General features: G+C 35.3%; 1 protein-coding gene across 1 annotated transcript in view; it reads left to right on the forward strand.

Annotated features, from left to right (window-relative positions):
* The window catches only part of SPTA1 (spectrin alpha, erythrocytic 1), a 134,266-nt gene extending 130,514 nt beyond the window's left edge, over positions 1-3,752 (forward strand). Inside the window, exons 49-53 of the mRNA XM_066366089.1 lie at positions 158-345; positions 1,327-1,380; positions 1,756-1,902; positions 2,585-2,729; positions 3,225-3,752. Coding sequence (XP_066222186.1) covers positions 158-345; positions 1,327-1,380; positions 1,756-1,902; positions 2,585-2,729; positions 3,225-3,350 — 660 coding nt within the window. The 3' untranslated portion in view covers positions 3,351-3,752. The remainder of the gene's footprint in view (positions 1-157; positions 346-1,326; positions 1,381-1,755; positions 1,903-2,584; positions 2,730-3,224) is intronic.
* The last annotated feature ends 22,002 nt before the right edge of the window (positions 3,753-25,754 follow it).

Here is a 25,754-nt window from a genome sequence, read left to right on the forward strand (position 1 = left end):
GAGTAGTTTATTTTTCATGGAGGACAGAAGTGTCTCTGAAAATAATTAAAAAGGAGCAATTAAAGGAAACTCCAACTTATCTGTTTATTAATTCTACTCCCATCTTTAGGTTTGGAGTTAATGCTATAGGTGACTGTCTCTCTTCTCTTTTTTCCAGAGAAAACAGAAGGAGATTCAGGTGATGAAGCGTCAGCTGACCAAAATTGAGGATCTTGGAGAAAACCTAGAAGAAGCTCTGGTTCTGGACATCAAATACAGCACCATTGGGTTGGCACAACAGTGGGACCAGCTCTACCAGCTTGGAATGCGAATGCAACACAACCTGGAGCAACAGATCCAAGCCAAGTACTGAGAACCTATGGCCAGGGCTGGGGAAGAGTGTGGATAGCGTTAGGTTTTAAGAATTTAACTCTAAGGACTAGAGTTTGTGGTAATTACTGAAAGTACTGTTTTAAAAATAGTATATTCACCACATTCAGAACCAATATTCTCTCTCTTTACTGTCCCACGTAATGACTATTTCTTTTTATTCTATTATGCCATAGCAAACACTGGTCTCATTGCCCTGAATCTCATCCAGTTCTTATAGTTCCTTCACCATCTTATGTAATCTCTTCAGAAAACATTCCCTTTTGTAAAATTTCCTCTAAAATCTCTAAAATGAAAGAAATAATCAAGATTAGAACAGAAGAGCAGAATTTATTTTTTCTAAATAAATTAATAGTGTGAAAGAAGTTTTAGGTCTTCATAGCTTTTTAGCAGGGTTATTATCTAAATCAGAGATTAGCAAGCTTTTTCTATAGAGTTTGATAGTAAGCAATTTAAACTTTTTGAGCCATATTATCTTCTGTTGTAATTACTCAATTCTACTGTTATAGAGAGAAACCAGCTACTGATAGTTCATAAATGAATGAGCGTGGGACTCTTTTAATAAAATTTAATCTATGGACATTTAAATTTGAATTTTATGTAATTTTTATGTTTAATGAAGTATTCATTTTATTATTTTCAACCATGTAAAAATGTAAAAACCATGAATAATGGTGCAATAAACAGTTTTATACAATGTAATATACATAAAATGTATTTGATATAATCTTATTAATCAATGCCAACCCAATGAATTTAACTAATAATATAACACTCATTCTTAGTTCATTGATGGTACAAAAGCAAATGACAGACTGTATTTGGCTCATGGACCACAGCTTGCCAACCCTTAACGTAGATAGCCCAAATAGCATAATATTCACTAAAATTTCTATTTTATGTGGCATAGTTTCTGCTTTTCTGTTTTATTTCATGAGTTAATGTTTTTCCTTTCAGAGACACCATAGGTGTGAGTGAGGAAACATTGAAAGAGTTTAACACAACCTATAAGTAAGTATTACTTTATAATTCATTGATGCTTTGTTTTTCAAACCAGAATAAATCTCCAAATGACTATTTTCCTTCAGTGTGCCTTGGTAGAATTTTATGTGAATATTTATATATGTAATTTAGCTTCAAGTTTTGGTTTGTAATGTATTTACTCATAAATTTCTGGCCTTTAAAAAATACATTCAACATTTTATCCTTTTATCATTCATCCACTGGGTTTTTTTAAAAAATGTAAAAACACAGGAAATCTCTCCATTCAATTCTCTGATAAGATTATGGCATGTTAATAAAGCTCTAGCAGATGCTACAAAAACTGTTCTGTCCTGTTGTAATCTGGTTCTGTATTGAACTTGATAAAATGTTTTTATTCTTTAGACACTTTGATGAGAATTTGACAGGGCGCTTGAGTCACAAAGATTTCCGGTCCTGCTTAAGAGGACTCAATTACTATTTGCCCATGGTGGAAGAGGGTGAACCTGAACCCATGTTTGAGAAATTCCTGGATGCCGTCGACCCAGGGAGGTAGGAAGAAGACCAAGGGCCAGACCACAGCAGGGAATGGTACTTGGGAGACAAGCATAGAAAGTAAAATGATCCATATGACATGAAATTAACTCACCTTGAGAACAAGAAGATACAGCCTATACTAGATGAACTGAGCAGCTTTTTTCCAGACTTATGCCTGAAAGAAATTTCAGTTGGTTCTGAAAATGAAACTTGAGAGAAGAGTTTCTTCATGTGTATAAGGTTTTAAGGAGAAGATGAATAACTTTTTGGAGTGGAGTGTTGTATGCTTGTGATAGTGGAGTAGAATCTCAGAGGGGTCACATTATTTGGGGGACTAAATATGTCTAATGCTAAAACCAAAGAAGACCAGGATTAGAGGTCTTCAACTCAACTTGAAGAGCTTTAAGTACCTAGATACTGGTGCTGATGGGAAATTCCCAAATTCTATATAGTGTGTCAGATGAAAAGACCCAGAAGGAAACAGAGTCTGAAACTTGCGAAACTGATTATTTGGCTGTAGGGCATGAGAGAAAGGGTCAAATAGATTATAGTTTTAGAAAGCTGAATTGGAAAAGGCACTTGGAAAATCCAGCTTTCCTCTGTCTCTGAGATACTGAGTAGAATGAGACAGGGATCTATTTTATTCCTTGTGTTGAGAGAACACAGATCATGATCCATTTCTTCATTTATCCTACAGGAAGGGCTTTGTCTCACTGGAGGACTATACCTCATTTCTGATTGACAAAGAATCAGAGAACATCAAATCCAGCAATGAAATAGAGGATGGCTTCCAAGCATTAGCAGAGGGCAAGGCCTATATTACCAAGGAGGACATGAAGCAGGTCAGATTCCAATTGCATCTATTCTAATTATGTTCTTATCATAATCTAGATTTTCCTCATCTCAAGCCTAGTTGCCTGCTACAGGCAAATACTCTGTCCTTCACCTCTCCTTTTTTTTTCATATATCATATTTACTTAGATATTATTTGCTTTGATCACTATTTCATGTTGTAACCAAAACCTACAGTTAATCTCCAATGACTATCAGGGTCAATCCCAAACCTGAAAGTCAAAGACATTTTCTATCCCATTTATTTAATAAGTCAAATTTAGGGACTAGCATAAATAGTATAGTCAAAGTAATATGAAACTCATCACTGAGTTGAAGAAGATGTTTGTCTTATGCTTTAGAAATAACAAATTTATGTGATATGAATAATGTTGGCTTTTTCTTTAAAGTTTCTCCACTCCCTGAGTTTAAGGAATATTGAAAGCCCCAAGGAAAGAGCTATTTTGAATTTATATTACTGTATCTTTTTTCTTTTTATGTTTCAGGCTCTAACCCCAGAACAAGTATCATTCTGTGCCTCACATATGCAGCAATACGTGGATCCACGGGGCCGAAGCCACCCTGCGGGCTATGACTATGTTGGCTTCACCAGTTCCTACTTTGGCAATTGATATGCAGCTCTGACTGGATCATATAAAATCTTAGTGTGATAGAAAGTATTGGGGAATGAAAGAAACAGGCAAATATGGAGGGTAAAAAGGTAGTAGTGTATGTATTACATTTATTGCAAGACCTGGAAAAAAAGCAAGCTTGAGAGATATAAGGCATTAATAGAGTTGGAGAAGGTAAGACCAGGGACTTATTTGGTATGAAATTAATACCTATTGAAGAGTGCCAAGTTCTCTATATTTTCTTTTTAATTAAATTTATCAGGGTGATATTGGTTAAGAAAATTACATAAATTTCAAGTGTACAATTCTAAGATACATCATTATTATATTGCATTGTATGTACACTTTCCAAAGTAAAATCTTCTTCCATCACCATTTATTGATCTCCTTTACCTTTTACAAACTGACAACCCCCCTTCCCTCTGATAAACACCATAGTATTGTCTCTAATTATGAGTTTTTGTTTGTTTTTCATGTTTATTCATTTGTTGATTTCAGTTTTATATCCCCATATGAGTGAAACCACATGATTCTTGACTTTTTCTGTCTAATATATTGTACTTACAAAGGTATTCTCAAAATATATCCATGTTGTCACAAATAACAGTATTTCATTTCTTTTAATATAAAATGTGGTACATATATAAAATGGAATACTGTACTACTCGACCAAGTTCTCTATATTTCCCTTGCTGGGTTTTTTTTAAAAAATTATTTAACATGTTAGGGTAAAAGTGGATAATAAAACTATGTATGTTTCAAATGTACAATTCTATATCATTTATGTATTATTTTATGTGTTCACGAATCAAGGTCAGCTATCCTCCTGTCACCATTTAATATCTCCCTTTACCCTTTGTGACCTGCTTACACTCCCCTTGCCTCTAGTGTCACCATATTGTGTCTGAGTTTTCCTTCTTTACTTTTCTTTTTTTTAATTTTGCATAATCACTTTACCTTTTTCAACCAGCCCCCAAAACTCCTCCCCTCTGACAGCTGTTGGTCTGTTCTCTGCATTTATGAGTCTTTTCCTATTTTTTTTGTTTGTTTGTCTTGTTCAATAGATTGCACATATAAATAAAATTATGTGGTATTTGTCATTGTCTGATTGGCTTGTTTCACTTAGTATAATACTCTCCAGCTCAATTCATGCTGTCACAAAAGATAAGATTTTCTTCTTTTTATGGCTAACTAGTATTCCATTGTGTAATTAAACAACAGATTTTTAATCCACTCATATACTGATGGAGCCCTTAGCTGCTTCTGAATGCTGGCTATTGTGAATAATGCTGCAATGACCATGAGGGTGCATATATATTTTTTCTTTTTTTAAAATTAAATTTAATGAGGTGACATTGATCAATAAAATTACTAGGTTCCAGGTGACCATCTCTATAGCATTTGAACTGTTGAGTGTGTTGTGTGACCATCACGCAAAGTCAAATCATTTTCTGTCACCATATATCTGTCCTTCTTTACTCCCTTGCTACCTCACCCTACATTGGGTAGCCACTTCACATTTATCTATATCCATGAGTTTAAGTTTAATATCCCACCTATGTGGGATATATATTTGACCCTCTTTACTCCCCTCCCCACTACCCCAATCTCCCTGGCAACCACTTTACTTTTATCACTGTCCATGTGTCTCAGTTTTATATCCCATCTATGTGTGATATCATATAGTTCTTATCTTTTTCTGATTTACTTATTTCACTCAGTAGAATGTTCTCAATGTCCATCCATGTTGTTGTGAAAAGCAATATGTCATCATTTCTTATGGCTGAGTACTATTCCATTGTATATATGTACCACATCTTCTTTATCCAATCCTTTATCAAAGGACACTCATTATTTCCTTTAACTTGTCTTGGCCATCGTGAATAATGCTTCAGTAAACATGGCAGTGCATGTGTCTTTACATACCAATGTTTTCAAGCTTTTTGGGTAGATGCCAAATAGAGGAATGGCATTGTCATATGGTAGTTCTATCATTAACTTTTTAGGAACCACCATACTCTCTTTCATAATAGCTGTACCAGTTTACATTTCCACCAGCAGTGAATGAGGGGTATTTTTTCTCTACAGCCTTTCCAACACTTTTTATTATCATGTTGATAACAGCCAATCTAACAGGAGTGAGGTGATATCATATTGTAGTTTTGATTAGCATTTCTCTAATAGCTAATGAAGATGTGCATCTTTTCATATACTTGTTGGCCACTTGTGTGTCTGCTTGGGAGAAGTCTGTTCAGGTCCTCTCCCCATTTTTTAATTGAATTGATTGCTTGTTTTTTGATGACCTTTGTGAGTTGTTTATATATTTTGGATAGTAATTCCTTATCAGAGTTGTTATTTGCAAATATCATCTCCCAGTTGGTTGGCTGCCTTTTGTTTTGTTGTTGGTTCATTTTTTTCAATTGAGAGGATGGGACGTAGTGAGGCAGACTCTCACATGCACCCTGACCAGGATCCATCCAGAAACACCTGTATGGGGCCAATGCTTGAAACAATTTAGCTATATTTAGTGCCTGATGATGATAGACTCAGACAACATTGTTATCTGCAGCACTCGGGGTAATGTTTGAACTGATCAAGCCACTGCCTGTAGGAAGAAAAAGAGAGAGAAGGGGGAGAGAGAGAGAAGGAAAAGAAAATGGTCACTATTCTTTTGTGCCCTGACCAAGAATCAAATCCAGGAAATCCATACACTAGGCTAATACTCTCTCCACTGAGCAAATCAGCCAGAGCCTGTTGTTGAGATTTTTAAATTTTTTTGTAATTTTTGCTCTGTAGAATGATCCCGTTCATTTATTGTTGCATTTGCTTCCCTTCTCATTGAAATCAAATTTATAAAATGTTTTCTACAGCCAAGGATAAGTTTAGTACCTATGTTTATTTCTATGTAATTTCTTCTATCATATCTTATATATAAATCTTTGCTCTATTTTAAGTTGATTATTGTGCATGAGGACAAACTGTAGTCAAGTGTCATTTTTTTGCATATGGCTTTCCAATTTTCCCAGCACTATTTATTGAAGAGGCTTTCTTTTCTCCAGTGTGTGTTTTTGGGTCCTTTATTAAAGATTCTTCTTTCATACATATGTGATTTTATTTCTGGGCTCTTGATTCTGCTCCATTGGTCTGTATGTCTGTTTTTCTGCCAATATCATGCTGTTTGAGATATTGTGGCTCTGTAGTATAATTTAAAGCCAGGTAGTGTAATACCTCTGACTTTATTCTTTATCCTCAAGATTTCTTTGGCTATTCAGGGGTTTTCATGGTTCTATACCAACCTGGTAATTTTTGTTTTATTTCTTTAAAAATGCCATCAAGGAAATAAAATCAAATATAGATATACAATATAGAGATGTAGCTCAGATAGATAATAAAAAAAATCTCCAGGAAAAAAATTACAATTACATGGAAACCTTGGAGCTTAATGACAGAGAATCAAAACTGAAGCTCAAAAATATTCAAAAGATACAAAAAAAAAAACACTAAAAGACAATTTAGTGAGCTCAAAAAACAACTTAATGAACAAAAAGAGTACTTCACCAAGGAAATTGAAACTATAAAAAAGAACCAAATAGAGATGAAAAACTCAATACATAAACTGAAAAATAAGGTAACAAGCTTAGCCAATAGAACAAGCCAGATAGAGAAGAGAATCAGTGACATTGAAGACAGGCAACTAGAGATACTACAGAGAGAAGGAGAGAAACTCACGAATTTAAAAAAAAATAAAAAAGACCTACAAGAATTCTCTGACTCCATCAGGAAGAGCAATATAAGAATAATGAGTATGAGTGATGTCATGGAAATGGCGCCATGAGCAGCGCGTCCGACAGATCTCCCCAAAATCTCAACAAATTTATCAACTAGAAACAGAAAAATTTATCCTCGGAGCATTCCGGAGTTCCACACACACACTGAAAGTGAAAGGACTGTTGCCAAGGAGGGAGTACGCCTATGGTGAGTCAACCCACGCGTGCAACTGCACGCCCGCACTCGAGGAGCAGCAGCCTGGGCACTGGCGGCCGCCGGAGTGCCCTGAGAAACCGCGCCTGTGCCCCTTGCCGCGGTCCGGAGAGTCCCCGGCCACCGGCGTGCCCCGAGAAACCGCGCCTGCGCCCCGTGCCGCAGTCCAGAGAGTCCCCGGCCACCGGCGTGCCCCGAGAAACCGCGCCTGTGCCCCGTGCCGCGGTCCGGAGAGTCCCCGGCCACCGGCGTGCACTGAGAAACCGTGCACGCCACCATGCCGCGGTCCGGAGAGTCCCCGGCCACTGGCGTGCACTGAGAAACCGCGCACGCGCCCCATGCCGTGGTCTGGGAGGGGCGCCAAGCCTGTCTTTCCTAGTTGGGAGATTCTCTCCGTGGGCAGGGCACCTCATCCAGCCATTCAAGCTAACAATCAAGCATTGGGGGAGGGGCGCACAGGCAGCCTGAAATACTTTCTGGAGCACAGCTGCGGATCCAATCACTGAAATTAGCTTAACCCACGAAATCTGCACACCCACGGGGCTCTAATTGATAAGATCTCTCCCAGTTCAGCGATCCAAGACAAGAGGCATGATATTTTTCAGTGCCTTTCGCTAAAGGGGCGGGGGCAACTTCTGATTGACAGAGCCTCCATATTCAGGGATATACCTAACAAGAGGGACTTGGCAGATATTAAGATCTATACAGCAAGCAGAGACTAGTGCCTCTTCTTCCCAGCCAAAACAGGCTACAAAGTGTGGAAAGCCTGGGTTGAGTGGTCCAACTGAATGGTAGGCACTGAACAGTCACCTTGACAGCAACTGATTACGCTGGAGGCTCTGACTGCCAGAGCCTTACCCAGAGCCTTGCACTGAGTGAGGATAGAGTGGGGATTTCCCAGCTCTTTGAGCCTCTTACTCCCCAGACAGAAGCAATGGCAGCCTCATAGCTGGATCACCAGGCTGCTAATTCAGGAAGGGGAGACTAGGAGAGAGACTCCAGGAAAGCAAACTCTCTCATTGTTGGACTCTGCAAACACCAACAAGCCTTGACTACCAGCGAGACTAAAGCCAATTATATGACATTGCCATAGAATCCCATCAACTGCAAATCCCTACCTAAGCGTGACACAGGGGCAGAACCTGGGGTGCAGAGTCACCGACCAGGAAGAGGGAGAGAAAAGAAAAAGGAAGAAGTTAACCTCTCAAAATCAAGAAAAATCCACAGACTTTATAACTTGTTCCACTAATTCTTTGTTGTTGTTGTTTCTTTTTTCTTTCTTATTGCCTTTATTATTATTTGTATTTCCTCCACCTCAGTCCTTTTATTCTCTGCCCATCTTATGCTACCCTTTTCTTGAACTACACTACCAATGAGTGTTACATTTTATTTCTTTTCTTCATCCTTACTCTCCTTTAGGGTTACACTCCAAAACCCTTAACTCTCACTCTCTCCCCTTTTGTTTTTTTGGGGTTTTTTTGTTTTTCCTTTCCTTTTTTTCTTCCTTCGTTTCTCTCTTTTTCTTATTTTTTTCCTTTCTATTCGTTTCTTTTTTTCTCCTTTTACTTTTCCTCCCATTCAATCCTCAATCACGAACAAATTATTTAATTTGGGATTCAAGTTTTTTTTGTTTTTTTTTGTTCTTTCTTTTTTTTTCTGCTTTTGTTCTTGGTTTTCCTTTATTTGTTTGTTTTTGTGGCATTTTGGGTACTTTTTACATTGCTTTTTAACTCACTAGCATTCCTCCCAACCCAAAGTCTCCATTGTATTTAGTCTTTGCTCCACTTAATACAACAGATTTTTACTTATTATTTTTATTTTTAGTTTTTTCTTCTTTATTATTATTTTTTTCTCTCCTTTTTTCTGTTTCCCTCTTATCCCTCTCATTATATCTCTTAGTTGACCATCACTTACAAGCAAATCATTTTATGCTTGTCTAAGATTTTCTCCTTTTTTTTTTTTTTTTTTTGCATTTAGTAGGTCCCTACTCCCTTTTTTGCCCCTTGAACTCTTCACCCCAAATCAGGCCCTCCATTATAGGCAGTTTTTGTTCCATTTAGCATAATATAATTCACAGGTCATCATGATATTTCCCTAAGGAGGTGAGAGGAGGGGAAGAGAAGAAAGAAAAAAGGGGGAAATAATAAATTATTACTTTTTTTTTGTGGAGTGTTTTTTTCTTTTTACTTTTTTTTCCTTTTTATTCTTTATTAATTCTAATTAACACTATCAACAAGACCACCTTCAGATGCCAATAAGAAAAAGCAAGTCGAATATTATGGATACAAAAGATAGAGAGGTAACACAAATAGATGTGGAAAAATCTATGGAGAAAAGATTAAACATATTGGAAGCCTTGGAGCCAAATGACAGAGAATTTAAAATAGAAATCTTAAAAATACTCAGAGATATACAAGAAAACACAGAAAGGCAATTTAGGGAAATCAGAAAACAACTCAACGATCACAAAGAATATATTACCAAGGAAATTGAAACTATAAAAAAAATCAAACAGAAATGAAAAACTCAATTCATGAGCTGAAAAACGAGGTAACAAGCTTAGCTAATAGAACAGCCCAGATAGAAGATAGGATTAGTGAAATAGAAGACAAGCAACTTGAGGCACAACAAAGAGAAGAAGAAAGAGACTCAAAAATAATAAAAAACGAGAAAGCCCTACAAGAATTGTCTGACTCCATCAGAAAGAATAACATAAGAGTAATAAGTATATCACAGGGAGAAGAGAAAGAAAATAGAATGGAGAATATACTCAAACAAATAGATGAGAACTTCCCAAGCCTGTGGAAAGAACTAAAGCCTCAAATTCAAGAAGCAAACAGAACACCGAGTTTTCTTAACCCCAACAAACCCACTCCAAGGCACATCATAATGAAGATGACACAAACCAATGACAAAGAAAAAATTCTCAAGGTAGCCAGGGACAAGAAGAATACAACATATAAAGCAAGGCCTATTAGATTATCATCAGATTTCTCAGCAGAAACTCTACAAGCTAGAAGAGAGTGGACCCCAATATTTAAAGCCGTGAAAGAGAGGAACTTTCAGCCAAGAATACTATACCCATCAAAGCTGTCCTTCAAGTATGAAGGAGATATAAAAACATTCACAAATACAGAAAAGATGAGAGAATTTATCATCAGAAAGCCCCCACTCCAGGAAATAATAAAGGGGGTTTTCCAACCAGATTCAAAGAACAAAAGAAAACAAAACCACAAGTAACAGCTCAACCAAGAAAACAATAAAACCAAACTTAAAGTGTGACAACAAAAGAAAAAAAAGGGGAGAAAGGATGAAGATTAACAGTAGCAAAGGACGATGAAGTGAAGAAATACTCATAAGAAAGGGTACTACAATGAATATGGTAGGTACCCTTTTCATTACTTAATGGTAACCACCCTTGAAAAAACCACCACGAAAACACTTGACTTAAAAAAGGTAGCAACAGAGGAAAGAAGTATGGAATACAAACAAACAAAAACAAATGACAGAAAAACAAAAGAGAAGAATCAAACAAGATACAAAACTAACAGAAAGCAATTTATAAAATGGCAATAGGGAACCCACAAGTGTCAATAATTACACTAAATGTAAATGAATTAAACTTACCAATAAAAAGACACAGAGTAGCAGAATTGATTAAAAAAGAAAATCCAACTGTATGCTGCTTACAGGAAACTCATCTAAGCAACAAGGATAAAAACAAATTCAAAGTGAAAGGCTAGAAAACAATACTCCAAGCAAACAACACCCAAAAAAAACAGGTGTAGCAATACTCATATCTGATAATGCTGACTACAAGACAGAAAAAGTACTCAGAGACAAAAATGGTCATTTCATAATGATTAAGGGGACACTGAATCAAGAAGACATAACAATTCTTAATATATATGCACCAAACCAAGGAGCACCAAAATATATAAGACAGCTACTTATTGACCTTAAAACAAAAACTGACAAAAATAGACTCATACTTGGAGACCTCAATACACCGCTGATGGCTCTAGATTGGTCATCCAAACAGAGAATCAATAAAGATATAGTGGCCTTAAACAAAACACTAGAACACCTGGATATGATAGACATCTACAGGACACTTCATCCCAAAGCGACAGAGTATACATTTTTCTCTAGTGTACATGGAACATTCTCAAGAACTGACCATATGTTGGGCCACAAAGACAATATCAGCAAATTTAGAAAAATTGAAATTGTACCAAGCATATTCTCTGATCATAAAGCTTTGAAACTAGAATTCAACTGTAAAAAAGAGGGGGGAAAACCCACAAAATTGTGGAAACTAAACAACATACTTCTAAAAAATGAATGGGTCAAAGAAGAAATAAGCGCAGAGATCAAAAGATATATACAGACAAATGAAAATGAAAATACGACATATCAGGATCTCTGGGATGCAGCAAAAGCAGTAATAAGAGAAAAGTTCATATCACTTCAGGCCTATATGAACAAACAAGAGAGAGCCGAAGTAAACCACTTAACTTCACACCTTAAGGAACTAGAAAAAGAAGAACAAAGACAACCCAAAACCAGCCGAAGAAAGGAGATAATAAAAATCAGAGCAGAAATAAACGAAAGAGAGAACAGAAAAACTATAGAAAAAAATCAATAAAACAAGGAGCTGGTTCTTTGAAAAGATCAACAAAATTGACAAACCCTTGGCAAGACACACCAAGGAAAAAAGACACAGGAATCAAATAAATAAAATCCAAAATGAAAGAGGAGAGATCACCACAGACATCATCAATATACAAAGAATTATTGTAGAATACTATGAAAAACTTTATGCCACCAAATACAACAATCTAGAAGAAATGGATAAATTCCTAGAACAATACAACCTTCCTAAACTGAGTCATGAAGAAGCAGAAAGCCTAAACAGACCAATCAGCAGGGAGAAAATAGAAAAAACTATTAAAAACCTCCCCAAAAATAAAAGTCCAGGCCCAGACGGTTATACTAGTGAATTCTATCAAACATTCAAAGAAGACTTGGTTCCTATTCTACTGAAAGTCTTCCAAAAAATTGAAGAAGCAATACTTCCAAACACATTTTATGAGGCCAACATAACCCTCATACCAAAACCTGGCAAGGATGGCACAAAGAAAGAAAACTACAGACCAATATCTCTAATGAATACAGATGCTAAAATACTAAACAAAATACTGGCAAATCAAATACAACAACATATTAAAAAAATAATACATCATGATCAAGTGGGATTCATCCCAGAATCTCAAGGATGGTTCAACATATGTAAAACGGTTAACGTAATACACCATATCCACAAAACAAAGAACAAAAACCACATGATCTTATCAATAGACGCAGAAAAGGCTTTCGATAAAATATAACACAATTTTATGTTTAAGACTCTCAACAAAATGGGTATAGAAGGAAAATATCTCAACATGATAAAGGCCATATATGATAAACCATCAGCCAACATCATATTAAATGGCGTAAAACTGAGGACTTTCCACCTTAAATCAGGAACACGACAGGGTTGTCCACTCTCTCCACTCTTATTTAACGTGGTGCTAGAAGTTCTGGCCAGAGCAATCAGACAAGACAAAGAAATAAAAGGCATCCATATCGGAAAAGAAGAAGTAAAGGTATCACTTTTTGCTGATGATATGATCCTATACATCGAAAACCCAAAGGACTCCACAAAAAGATTACTAGAAACAATAAACCAATACAGTAAGGTCGCAGGATACAAAATTAACATACAGAAGTCAATAGCCTTTCTATATGCCAACAATGAAATATTAGAAAACGAACTCAAAAAAATAATCCCCTTCATGATTACAACAACAAAAAAAAAATACCTAGGAATAAACATAACAAAGAATGTAAAGGACCTATATAAAGAAAATTACAAGGCATTGCTAAGAGAAATAGAAAAAGACACAATGAGATGGAAAAATATTCCTTGTTCTTGGATAGGAAGAATAAATATAATTAAAATGGCCATATTACCCAAAGTAATATATAAATTTAATGCAATTCCCATCAAAATTCCTATGACATTTTTTAAAGAAATGGAACAAAAAATCATAAGATTTATATGGAACTATAAAAATCCCCGAATAGCCAAAGCAATCCTAAGGAAAAAGAATGAAGCTGGGGGCATTACAACACCTGACTTTAAACTATATTATAGGTCCACAATAATCAAAACTGCATGGTATTGGCAGAAAAATAGACACTCAGACCAATGGAACAGGATAGAAAGCCCAGAAATAAAACCACATATATATGGTCAAATAATCTTTGATAAAGGGGCCAACAACACAAAATGGAGAAAAGAAAGCCTCTTCAACAAATGGTGTGGGAAAACTGGAAAGCCACATGCAAAAGAATTAAACTCGACTAAAGCCTGTCCCCGTGTACTAAAATTAATTCAAAATGGATCAAAGACCTAAACATAAGATCTGAAACAATAAAGTACATAGAAGAAGACATAGGTACTATACTCATGGACCTGAGTTTTAAAGAACATTTTATGAACTTGACTCCAATGGCAAGAGAAGTGAAGGCAAAGATAAATGAATGGGACTACATCAGAATAAAAAGGTTTTGCTCAGCAAGAGAAACTGATATCAAAATAAACAGACAGCCAACTAAATGGGAACTGATATTTTCAAACAGCTCAGATAAGGGCCTAATATCCAAAATTTACAAAGAACTCATAAAACTCAACAACAAACAAACAATCCAATAAAAAAATGGGAAGAGGACATGAACAGACACTTCTCCCAGGAAGAAATACAAATGGCCAACAGATATATGAAAAGATGCTCAGCTTCATTAGTTATTAGAGAAATGCAAATCAAAACTACAATGAGATACCACCTCACCCCTGTTAGATTAGCTATTATCAACAAGACGGGTAATAGCAAATGTTGGAGAGGCTGTGGAGAAAAAGGAACCCTCATACACTGTTGGTGGGAATGTAAAGTAGTACAACCATTATGGAGGAAAGTATGGTGGTTCCTCAAAAATCTGCAAATAGAACTACCTTATGACCCAGCAATCCCTCTACTGGGTATATACCCCAAAACCTCAGAATCATTGATACGTAAAGACACATGTAGCCCCATGTTCATTGCAGCACTGTTCACAGTGGCCAAGACATGGAAACAACCAAAAAGCCCTTCAATAGAAAACTGGATAAAGAAGATGTGGCACATATACACTATGGAATACTACTCAGCCATAAGAAATGATGACATCAGATCATTTACAGCAAAGTGGTGGGATCTTGATAACATTATACGAAGTGAAATAAGTAAATCAGAAAAAAACAAGAACTACATGATTCCATACATTGGTGGAACATAAAAACGAGACTAAGAGACATGGACAAGAGTGTGGTGGTTACCAGGGGTGGGGAGAGGGAGGATGCAGGAGGGAGGGAGGGAGAGAGTTAGGGGGAGGGGGAGGGGCACAGAGAAAACTAGATAGAGGGTGACAGAAGACAATCTGACTCTGGGCGAGGGGTATGCAACATAATTTAATGACAAGATAACCTAGACATGTTTTCTTTGAATATATGTACCCTGAATTATTAATGTTATCCCATTAACATTAATAAAAATTTATAAAAAAAATAAAAATAAAATAAAATAAAATACATTTGCAAATTTCCTGAAAAAAAAAAAAAGAATAATGAGCATATTAGAAGAAAAAGAGAGGGAAAAATAATTGGAGAAAATATTGAAACAAATAATAGATGAGAACTTCTCAAGCCTGTGGAAAGAGTTAGAGCCTCAAATCCAAAAAGCAAATGGAAAGCTGAGTTACTTCAACCCAAACAGACCTACTCCAAGACACATCATAATGAAATTATCACAAATCAATGACAAAGAAAGAATCCTCAAGTCAGCTAGAAAGAAGGATATAACATATAAAAGAAGGTCCATTAGGCTATCATCAGATTTCTCAGCAGAAACTCTACAAGGCAAAAAGGAGTGGACCCCAACATTTAAAGTACTAAAAGAGAGGAACTACCAACCAAGAATACTGTATCCATCAAAACTATCCTTCAAATATGAAGGGGAAATGAAAACATTGACAGACATACAGAAGCTAAGGGAATTTATCACCAGAAAACCCTCACTACCAGAAATACTAAAGGTGGTTATCCAACCAAGCACAAAGAACAAAACAAGACAAAATTGCAAATAAACATTTTTAACAAAACCACAATAAAAACAAGAATAATCTGTGACAACAATAACATAAAAAGGGAGAGGATAAAGATCAGCAATAACAGTGGAGGATAGAGTGCAGAATCACTCACGAGATAATGGACTCTAATAAATATGATAACTTTTCTTTTAATAATCTAAAAGTAACCACCCCTGAAAAGGCCACTACTGAAACACATAGCTTAAAAAAAGAAGAAACAGAAAACAGAAGTATGGAATACCACCAAACAAAAACAAATGACAGAAAAACAAAAAAGAAGAACCAAACAAGACACATAGTTATCAGAAAGTAGTATATAAAATGGCAAAAGAAAAACCTCAGTTGTCAATAATTACACCAAATGTAAATGGATTGAACTCACCAATAAAGAGGCACAGAGTAGCAGATTGGATCAAGAAGCAAAGCCCAAGAGTATGCAGCCTTTAAGAGACACATTGAGGATACAGGAATAAAAATAGATTCAAAGTGAAAGGTTGGAAAATGATTCTCCAAGCAAATAATATCCAAAGAAAGCAAGAGTAGCCATACTAATATCTGACAATGCTGACTAAAAGACAAGAAAGGTAATCAGAGACAAGAATGGACATTTTATAATGATAAAGGAGACCTTGTATCAAGACGACATAACACTCCTTAATATATATGCACCAAATCAAGGAGCACAAAATTTGTAAGACAACTACTAACTGATCTAAAACCGCAAACCGAAAAAAATATAATCATACTTGGAGACCTCAATACAACATTGATGGCTTTAGATCATTCATCCAAACAGAAAATCAATAAAGAAATATTGGCCTTAAATGAAACACTAGAATAAATGAACATAATAGACATCTACAGGACATTTCATCCCAAAACATCACAGTATACATTTTTCTCCAGTGTACATGGAACATTCTCAAAAATAGACCATATGCTGAGCCACAAAACTAACATAAACAAATTCAGAAAGATTGAAATTAAACCAAGCATATTTTCTGACCATAAAGCTATAAAACTAGAATTCAACTGCAAAAAAGAAGTAAACATACACACACAAAATGTGAAAATTAAACAATATACTTCTAAAAAATGAATGGGTCAAAGAAGACATAAAAGAAGGGATCAAAAGATATATACAGACAAATGAAAATGACAACACAACATATCAGAATCTCTGGGATGCAGCAAAAGCAGTAATAAGAGGGAAGTTTTTATCATTACATGATTATATAAAAAAGCAAGACAGAGCCTAAGTAAACAACCTAACATCATATCTTAAGGAACTAGAAAAAGAAGAACAAAGGAAAACCAAAACCAGCAGAAGAAAGGAAATAATAAAAATTAGAGCAGAAATAAATGAAATAGAGAACAGAAAAACTATAGAATAAATTAATACAACAAAGAGCTGGCTTTTTGAAAAGATCTATAAACTGACAAACTCCTGGCAAGACTCACTAAAAAAAAGAGAGAAAAGATTCATATAAACAAAATCCAAAATGAAAGAGAAGAAATTATCACAGATATCATAGATATACAAAGGATTATCACAGAATCCTATGAAAAATTATAAGCCACCAAATTCAACAATCTAGAAGAAGTGGATAAACTCCTAGAACAATACAATCTTCCTAGACTAAATCACAAAGAAGTAGAAAGCCTAAATAGACTGATAAGCAGGAAGGAAATAAAAACATCAAAAACCTCCCAAAAAATAAAAGTCCAGAACCAGATGGATATACTAGTGAATTCTACCAAACATTCAAAGAAAAATCCTTCTCAAAGTCTTCCAAAAAATTGAAGAAGCAATACTTCCAAACATATTTTATGAGGCCAGTATATCCCTCATACCAAAACCTGATAAGGACAACACAAAGAAAGAAAACTACAGGTCAATATTGCTAATGAATAAAGATGTAAAAATCCTAAACAAAATACTAGCAAATCGAATACAACACACCAAAAAAGTAATTCAGCATAATCAAATGGGATTAATCTCAGAAATACAAGAATGGTTCAACATACGTAAAATGATTAACATAATACATCATATAAACAAAACAAAGAACAAAAACCATATGATCCCATCAATAGATGCAGAAAAAGCATTTGATAAAATACAACATTCTTTTATGTTTAAAATACTCTTCGAAGTGAGTATAAAAGAAAAATACCTCAACATAATAAAGGTCATTTACCACAAACCATCAGCTAACATCATACTAAATGGTAAAAAACTGAAAGCTTTTTCTCTAAAATCAGGAACAAGACAAGGCTGACCATTCTCTCCACTCCTATTCAACATAGTGCTGGAAGTTCTAGCCAGAGCAATCAGACAAGAGAAAGAAATAAAAGGATTTCATATTGGGAAAGAAGAAGTAAAGGTTTCACTTTTTGCAGATGACATGATCCTGTATAGAGAAAACCCCAAAGACTCCACAGAAAAGCTATTAGAAACAATAATCCAATACAGTAAGGTCACAGGATACAAAATTAATATATAGAAGTCTTTTGCTTTCTTATATGTCAACAATGAAACCTCAGAAAAAAGAACTAAAAAAATAATCTCTTTTACAACAGCAACAAATAAATAAAATACTTAGAAATAAACATAACATAGAATGTAAAAGACCTATATACTGAAAACTACAAAACATTAATAAAGGAAATTTTAAAAGACACAATGAAATGTAAAAATATTTATTGTTTGTGGATAGAAAGAATAAAATAGTTAAAATGGCCATATTACCCAAAGCAATATACAAATTTAATGCAATTCCCATCAAAATTCCAAAGTTATTTTTTAAAGAAATAGAACAAAAAATCATCAGGTTTATATGGAACCATAAAAAACCTTGAATAATCAAAGTAATGCTAAGGGGGAAAAAATGAAGCTGGAGGCATTACAATACCTGACTTCAAACTACACTACAGAGCCATAATAATCAAACCAGTATGATATTGGCAGAAAAATAGACAGACCAATGGAACAGAATAGAGATTCCAGAAATAAAAACACATATAGATGGCCAAATCATCTTTGATAAAAAGCCAAAAACACACAATGGAGAAAAGAAAGCTTCTTCAGTAAATGGTGCTGGGAAAATCAGAAAACCAATGCAAAAGAATGAAATGACTCCAGTTTATATCCTTGCACAGAAATTAATTCATAATGGTTCAAAGACCTAAATATAAGATTGAGGCAATAAATTACATAAAAGAAAACATAGGTACTAAACTCATGAACCTTGGCCATAAAGAACATTTTATGAATTTGACTCCAAAGGCAATGGAAGTAAAAGCAAAGATAAATGAATGGAACTACATCAGACTAAGAAGCTTCTGTACAGAAAAAAAAAACAAACAAAACTGTCAACAAAACAAATAGCCAATTAAATGGGAGATGATATTTTCAAACAACAGCTTAGATAAAAGGCTAATATCCAAAATATATAAAGAACTCACAAAACTCAGCAACAAATAAACAAATAATCCAATAAAAAAAGGGAAGAGGACATGAACAAACACTTCTCCCAAGAAGAAATACAAATGGCCAACAGATATATGAAAAGATGTTCATCATCACTAGCTATTTGAAAAATGCAAATCAAGCCTACAATGAGATACCATCTCACACCTGTTAGATTAGCTATTATGAACAAGACAGGTAATAACAAGTGCTGGAGAGGCTGTGGAGAAAAAGGAACCCTCATTCACTGTTGGTGGGAATATAAATTAGTACAACTATTATGGAAGAAAGCATGGTGGTTCCTCAAAAAATTAAGAATAGAACTACCATAATATGACCCAGCAATCCCTCTACTGGATACATACCCCAAAATTTGTATACATGGATACAAAAAGACACATTTACCCCCATGTTCATCACAGCATTGTTCATGGTGGCCAAGACATGGAAAAAGCTGAAATATTCTTCAATAGAGGATTGAATAAAGAAGATGTGGTGTATATATACAATGGATTACTACTCAGCTGTAAGAAATGATGACATAGTGATATTTATGACAACATGAATGAACCTTGATAACATTATACTGAGTGAAATAAGTAAATCAAAAAAGGTGAAGAATTGTATGATTCCATACATTAGTAAAACAGAAAATTGAGACTTGTGGACATATACAAAAGTACAGTGGTTACCAGGGGGAAGGGAAGGGTGAAGAGGGAGAGGGTTAGGGGAAAAGGGAGGGTCTTAAAGAGAAACAAATATAAGGTGACAGAAGATGGTTTGACTTTGGGTGATGGGTATACAACATAATTGACTGTCCAAACAATGTGGAGATGTTTTCTCTAAATCTATGTACTTTGGTTGACCAATATCACCCTGTTAAATTTAATTGTCTAAATAAAAATAATAATAATAAATCTATGGCAAAAAAAGTTGTTGGTAAAAACACAACAAAACAAAACAAAAAAAAGAAAATTAACAAAGAAACAATGGCCTTAAATGACACACTAAATCAATAAAATTTAGTTGATATCTTCAGAACCTTTTGCCCCAAAGCAGCAGAATATAAATTCTTTTCAACTGCTCATGGTACATTCTCTAAGATAGAAAACATCTTAGAACACAAAACAATTCTCAACAAATTTAAGAAGATTAAAATTGTATCAAGCATATTTTCTTATCACAATGGTATGAAACCAGAAATCAGCTACAATAGAAAAGTTGAAAAACATTCAAACACTTGGAGCCTAAATAGTATGTTATTAAATTACACATAGATTAACATTGAGATCAAGAAAAAAATCAAAAGTTTTCTTGAAACAAATGAAAACAAACATACAACAACTCAAAATTTATGAAACACAGGAAAAGCAGTGCTAAGAGGGACATTCATGGTATTATAGGCATACCTTAAAAAGCAAGAAAAAGCTCAAATAAACAATTTAACCTGCATCTAAAAGAACTAGAAAAAGAACAACAAATAAAACTCAGAGGAAGGAAAAGGAAGAAAATAAAGATCTAAGCAGAAGTAAAAGACATAGAGGCTAAAAAGAAATATACATAAGATCAATGAAACCAAGAGCTGGTTCTTTGAAAAGGTAAACAGGATTGATGAACTTTTAACCAGACTCATCAAGAAAAAAGAGAGAGGACTCAAATAAAATTAGAAATGCAAGTGGAGAAGTAACACAAAACACCACAGAAATACAAAGAATTGTGAGAAAATATTATGAAGATCTATATGCCAAAAAAATTGGACAACCTAAATAAAATGTATAAATTACTAGAAACACAAAATCTTCCAAAACTCAATCTGGAAAAATGAAAAAGCCTAAACAAACCAATTACAACAAATGAAACTGAAACAATTATTTAAAAACTTCCAGCAAACAAATATTTTAAACTGGATGACTTCAAAGGCAAATTTTACCAAACATTCGAAGAAGAACTAACACCTATTTTTCTCAAGCTATTTCAAAACATTCAAGAGGAAAAAAGACTTCCAAGCTCCTTTTATGAGGCAAGCACTATCCTCATTCCAAAACCAGGTAAAGACTCTACAAAGAAAGAAAACTATAGGCCAATATTCCTGATGAGCATAGGTGGTAAAATTCTCAATAAAATATTAGCAAACTGTATCCAGCAATACATCAAAAAGATCATACCTTATAATCAAGTGGAATTTATTCTGGGGAGGCAAGGCTCGTATACTTTTCACAAATCAATAAAGGTGATTCATCACATAAACAAAAGGACAGATAAAAATTACATAATTATATCAATAAATGCAGAAAAAGCATTTGACAAAATCCAGCACCCATTTATGATCAAAACTCTCAGAAAAATGGGAATTCAGGGAACATACCTCTACATGATAAAGGCCTCTATGACAAACCCACATCCAACATCATACTCAATAGACAAAAATTAAAAGCAATTCCCTTAAGATTAGGAACAGGGCAGGGGTGCCCCATTTTACCACTCTTATTCAACATACTATAGTTCTGGAAATCCTAGCCATAGTAAGGAAAAGAAGAAATAAAAGGCATTCAAATTGGAAAAAAATAAGTAAAACTATAATTATTTGCTGATGATGTGACACTGTACATAAAAAAACCCTAAAATCTCAGTCAAAAAACTACTAGACTTGATAAATGAATTCAGCAAGATGGCAGGATATACAATTAATATTTAGAAATCAGTGGCATTTTTATACACCAACAATATGCTGTCTGAAAAAGAAATTTAGGAAACAATCCCCTTCACAATTGCAACAACAAAAATAAAATACTTAGGAGAAAATTTAACCATGGAAGTAAAAGACTTGTACTTGGATAATTACAAGACATTGAAAAAGAAATCAAAGTAAGATGCAAACAAGTGGAAACATATACTGTTTTCATGAAAAAGAAGAAGAAACATCATTAAAATGTCTATATTACACAAAGCAATCTATAAATTCAATGCAATTCCTATTAAAATACCAATAGCATACTTCAAAGATATAGAAGAAATATTCAAAACATTTATATGAAACAAACAAAAAATACCCAAATAGCCTCAGCAATCTTGAAAATGAATAATAAAGTAGGAGGTATCACACTTCCTGATATCAAATTATACTACAAGCCCATTGCAATTAAAATAGCTTGGTAATGGCATAAGTACAGGCATACAGATCAAAGGAACAGAACAGAGAACCCAGAAATAAACCTACACCTTTATGGCCAATGGATATTTGATTAAGAAGGTAAGAGCATCCAATGAAGTAAAGATAGTCTTTTTAATAAATGATGTTAGGAAAATTAGACAGGTACATACAAGAAAATGAAACTAGACCACAAACTTACATCATTCACAAAAATAAACTCAAAATGAATAAAAGACTTACATGTAAGTTGCAAAACCAAAAATATCTTGGAAGTAAACAGGCAGTAAGTTCTCTGATATCTCTCTTATAACAATATTTTCGTCAATTTATCTCCACAGGCAAGTAAAATAAAGGACAAAATAAACAAATGGAACTATATCAAACTAAACATTTTTGCCCAGCAAAAGATACCATTAACAAAATAAAAAGACAACCCACACAATGGGAGAACGTATTCTCCCATACATCTGATAAGGGGTTGATAACCAAAATTTATAAATAACTTCTAAAACTCAACACCAGGAAGATAAGCAATCCAATTAAAAAAATAGGCAAAGGAACTAAATAGATAATTCTCCAAAGAGAAAATACAGATGGCCAATAGGCATATGAAAACTTGCTCAACATCACTAATCATCAGAGAAATGCAAATTAAAATCACAATGAGATACTACCTCACACCTGTCAGAATGGCACTCATTAACAAATCAACACACTATAAGTGCTAGCAAGGATGTGGGGAAAAGGGAACCCACCTGCACTGCTAGTGGGAAGGCAGACTGATGCAGCCACTGTGGAAAATAGTATGGCATTTCCTCAAAAACTTAAAAATGGAGCTGCCTTTTGACCCAGCTATCCCACTTTTAGGAAAATATCCTGGGAATACTAAATCATTGATTCAAAAGAAGATATGCATCTCCATGTTTATTGCAGCATTGTTTTCAATAACCAAAATCTGGAAATACTCTGTGTCCATCAGTGGATGAGTGGATTAGACAGCAGTGGTATATATACACAATGGAATACTACTCAGCCATGAAAAATAAGAAAATCTTACCTTTTACAATGGCATGAATGGACCTGGAGATTATTATGCTAAGTGAAATAAGCCAGGCAGGGAAAGAAAAAAATCATATGATCTCATTTATATGTGGAATCTAATGAAGAAAGTGAACTAAGGAACAAAATAGAAGCAGAGGCAGGGTCATGGGGACTAGAAGGAAAGCTGTCAGATGAAAAAGGGATGAGGAGATGAGACCAGAGAAGGTGAAGGATTAGTGAAATCATATATATAATATATATACACAGATAACAGAACAGCAAATCTCAGAGGGAAGGGGGGAGGGAATTTAGGGGAAAGGGGCAAAGGGCTTTAATTTGGGAAACAGGGGTGAGGGTGTTATATTGAGTGGAACACTTGAATCCATGTTAACACAATAAATTAAAATTAATAAAAAGTTTTAAAATTTTTCTATTGATAACCTAATGGTAATGACCTGTAAAAAAACCACTACTGAAACACACAGCTTAAAAAAGAAGAAACATGGGGGGAAAGTATTGAATACAACCAAACATAAATGACTGACTAAAACACAAACGAGAACCAAAGGAGATATACAGCTAGCAGAAAAAATATATATGGCTAGAAGAAATTTTCAAGCATCAATAATTATCATAAATGTAAATAGGTTCAACTCAAAAATCAAAAGGCACAGAATAGCATATCATGTTAAAAAACAAAACTCAATCCTATGCTGCCTTCAAAAAACACATATAAGCTGCAGGGGCAAAAGTACTCCAAGTGAAAGGTTGGAAAATGAGTCTACAAGCAGATAATACCCTAAGTAAAGCATGTGTAACCATACATATGTCTTACAATACTGACATAATGACAACAAAGGTAACAACAGGCAAAAATAAACGTTTTATAATGATAAAAGGGACACTATATCAAGAAGACATAGCACTCTTTAATGTAAATATGCACCAATATATAAGGCATCTTCTAACAGATCTATAAATAGAAATAAACAGAAATGTAGTCATAGTTGGAGAACTCAACACTCCCTTGATGGCTTTAGATAAATTATATAAACATAAAATTAATAAAGATATGTTAGACTTAAATGACACACTATACCAAATGGACATACTAGACATTTACAGAATATTTCATCCCAGCACATATGATTATATGTTCATTTTCATACGTTAGGCCATAAAACTAACCTCAACAAATTTTAAAAGATTGAGAATATACTAAGCAAATTATCTACTATTGCCTTTAAAAATAGAAATAAATTGCAAAAAGGAAGTAAAGATTATCATAGAAAAGTAGAAATTAAACAGCATACTTCTAAAATATGAGTGGATCAAAAAAGAAATAAAAGCAGAGATCAAAAGATATTTACAGAGAGATGATGTCAGAGTAATGGCAGGGTAGGAAGCGATACTGATAAATCTCCCCCAAAACTCAACAAGATCTTCAACCAGAAACAGAAAAACCTATACTTGGAGCCTCCAGATGCTTCGCAATACACCCAAAGGTATGGTCGAGTGAAAAATTGGCTAAATATATAACCAAACCCTGAAGGAAATAGGGAGTAAGAAATGCTCCGCCTTCCTCACTAACCTAAACAGGGCGGCTTTCTCTGGTAACTGTGAATATAGAAACTGAGGTGGGCAAAGGGGGTGAATAGATCCAGGCTGCGGCACAAACGGCCGAACCAGGCTGTGGCACAGAGATCCAAGCCGAGGAAAAACTGATCCTGTGGCAACCCGGGCAATACAAGCTAACACTCGCGCCAAACCCAAACAAAGAAAGACAAGCGGGGCGGCCATTTTACCTGGTCTCCTGGTTGGCGTGCGCACAGTAAGTGGGCGAGAGATTACTTCCTAGGCCCCAAGAGTGGGTGCCTGTGTTGCCCCACGGAGAGGCAGGGTCAGAGGCCTTTCTGTGGGCCGAGGGCAGAGTCTCTGGGCAGCCCCAGCACCCTGGGAAAGCTGCGCACGGGAGGGAGCGAGAACTAATTCCAACAGGGGAAATTTTCCGTGCTGGTGGGGGTTTCACTCAGAGGGAAACGCGGCCGGTCTCATATCCTGGTTTGCGCGCGCAAATAGTGAATGAGAGATTCCTCCGAGTACCTCGGCAATGCGCGCCCGTGTTATCGCACAGAGGGGCAGAGTCAGGGGCCTTTGTGTGGGCCAAAGCGGAATCTTGGGCCGCCCCAGCGCCTTGCAAAAGCCACGCATGGGGATGGAGCAAGACTCAATTCCAACGCTGCAACTTTTCCCTGCGGTTGGGGGTTTCACTCAGAGCGTGAGACTGCTGGCAGGATATCCTGGTCTGCACGCGCAGCCAGTGAGTGAGAGTTTCCTCCAAGCGCCCTGGAAGTGGGCGCCCGCCTGTGTTACCGGACAGAGTGGCAGACAGAGCCAGAGGTCTTTGAGTGGGCGGAAAGCCCGCCTGATTATGCTAGCAGCTCTGACTGACTGAGCCTTACCCAGAGCCCTGTGCTGAGTGGAAATAGAGTGGGGAGTTGCCAGCTCTTTGAACCTCTTACTATCC

The sequence above is a fragment of the Saccopteryx leptura genome, chromosome 2 (assembly GCF_036850995.1).
Source record: "Saccopteryx leptura isolate mSacLep1 chromosome 2, mSacLep1_pri_phased_curated, whole genome shotgun sequence".
NCBI classification, from domain to species: Eukaryota; Metazoa; Chordata; class Mammalia; order Chiroptera; family Emballonuridae; genus Saccopteryx; species Saccopteryx leptura.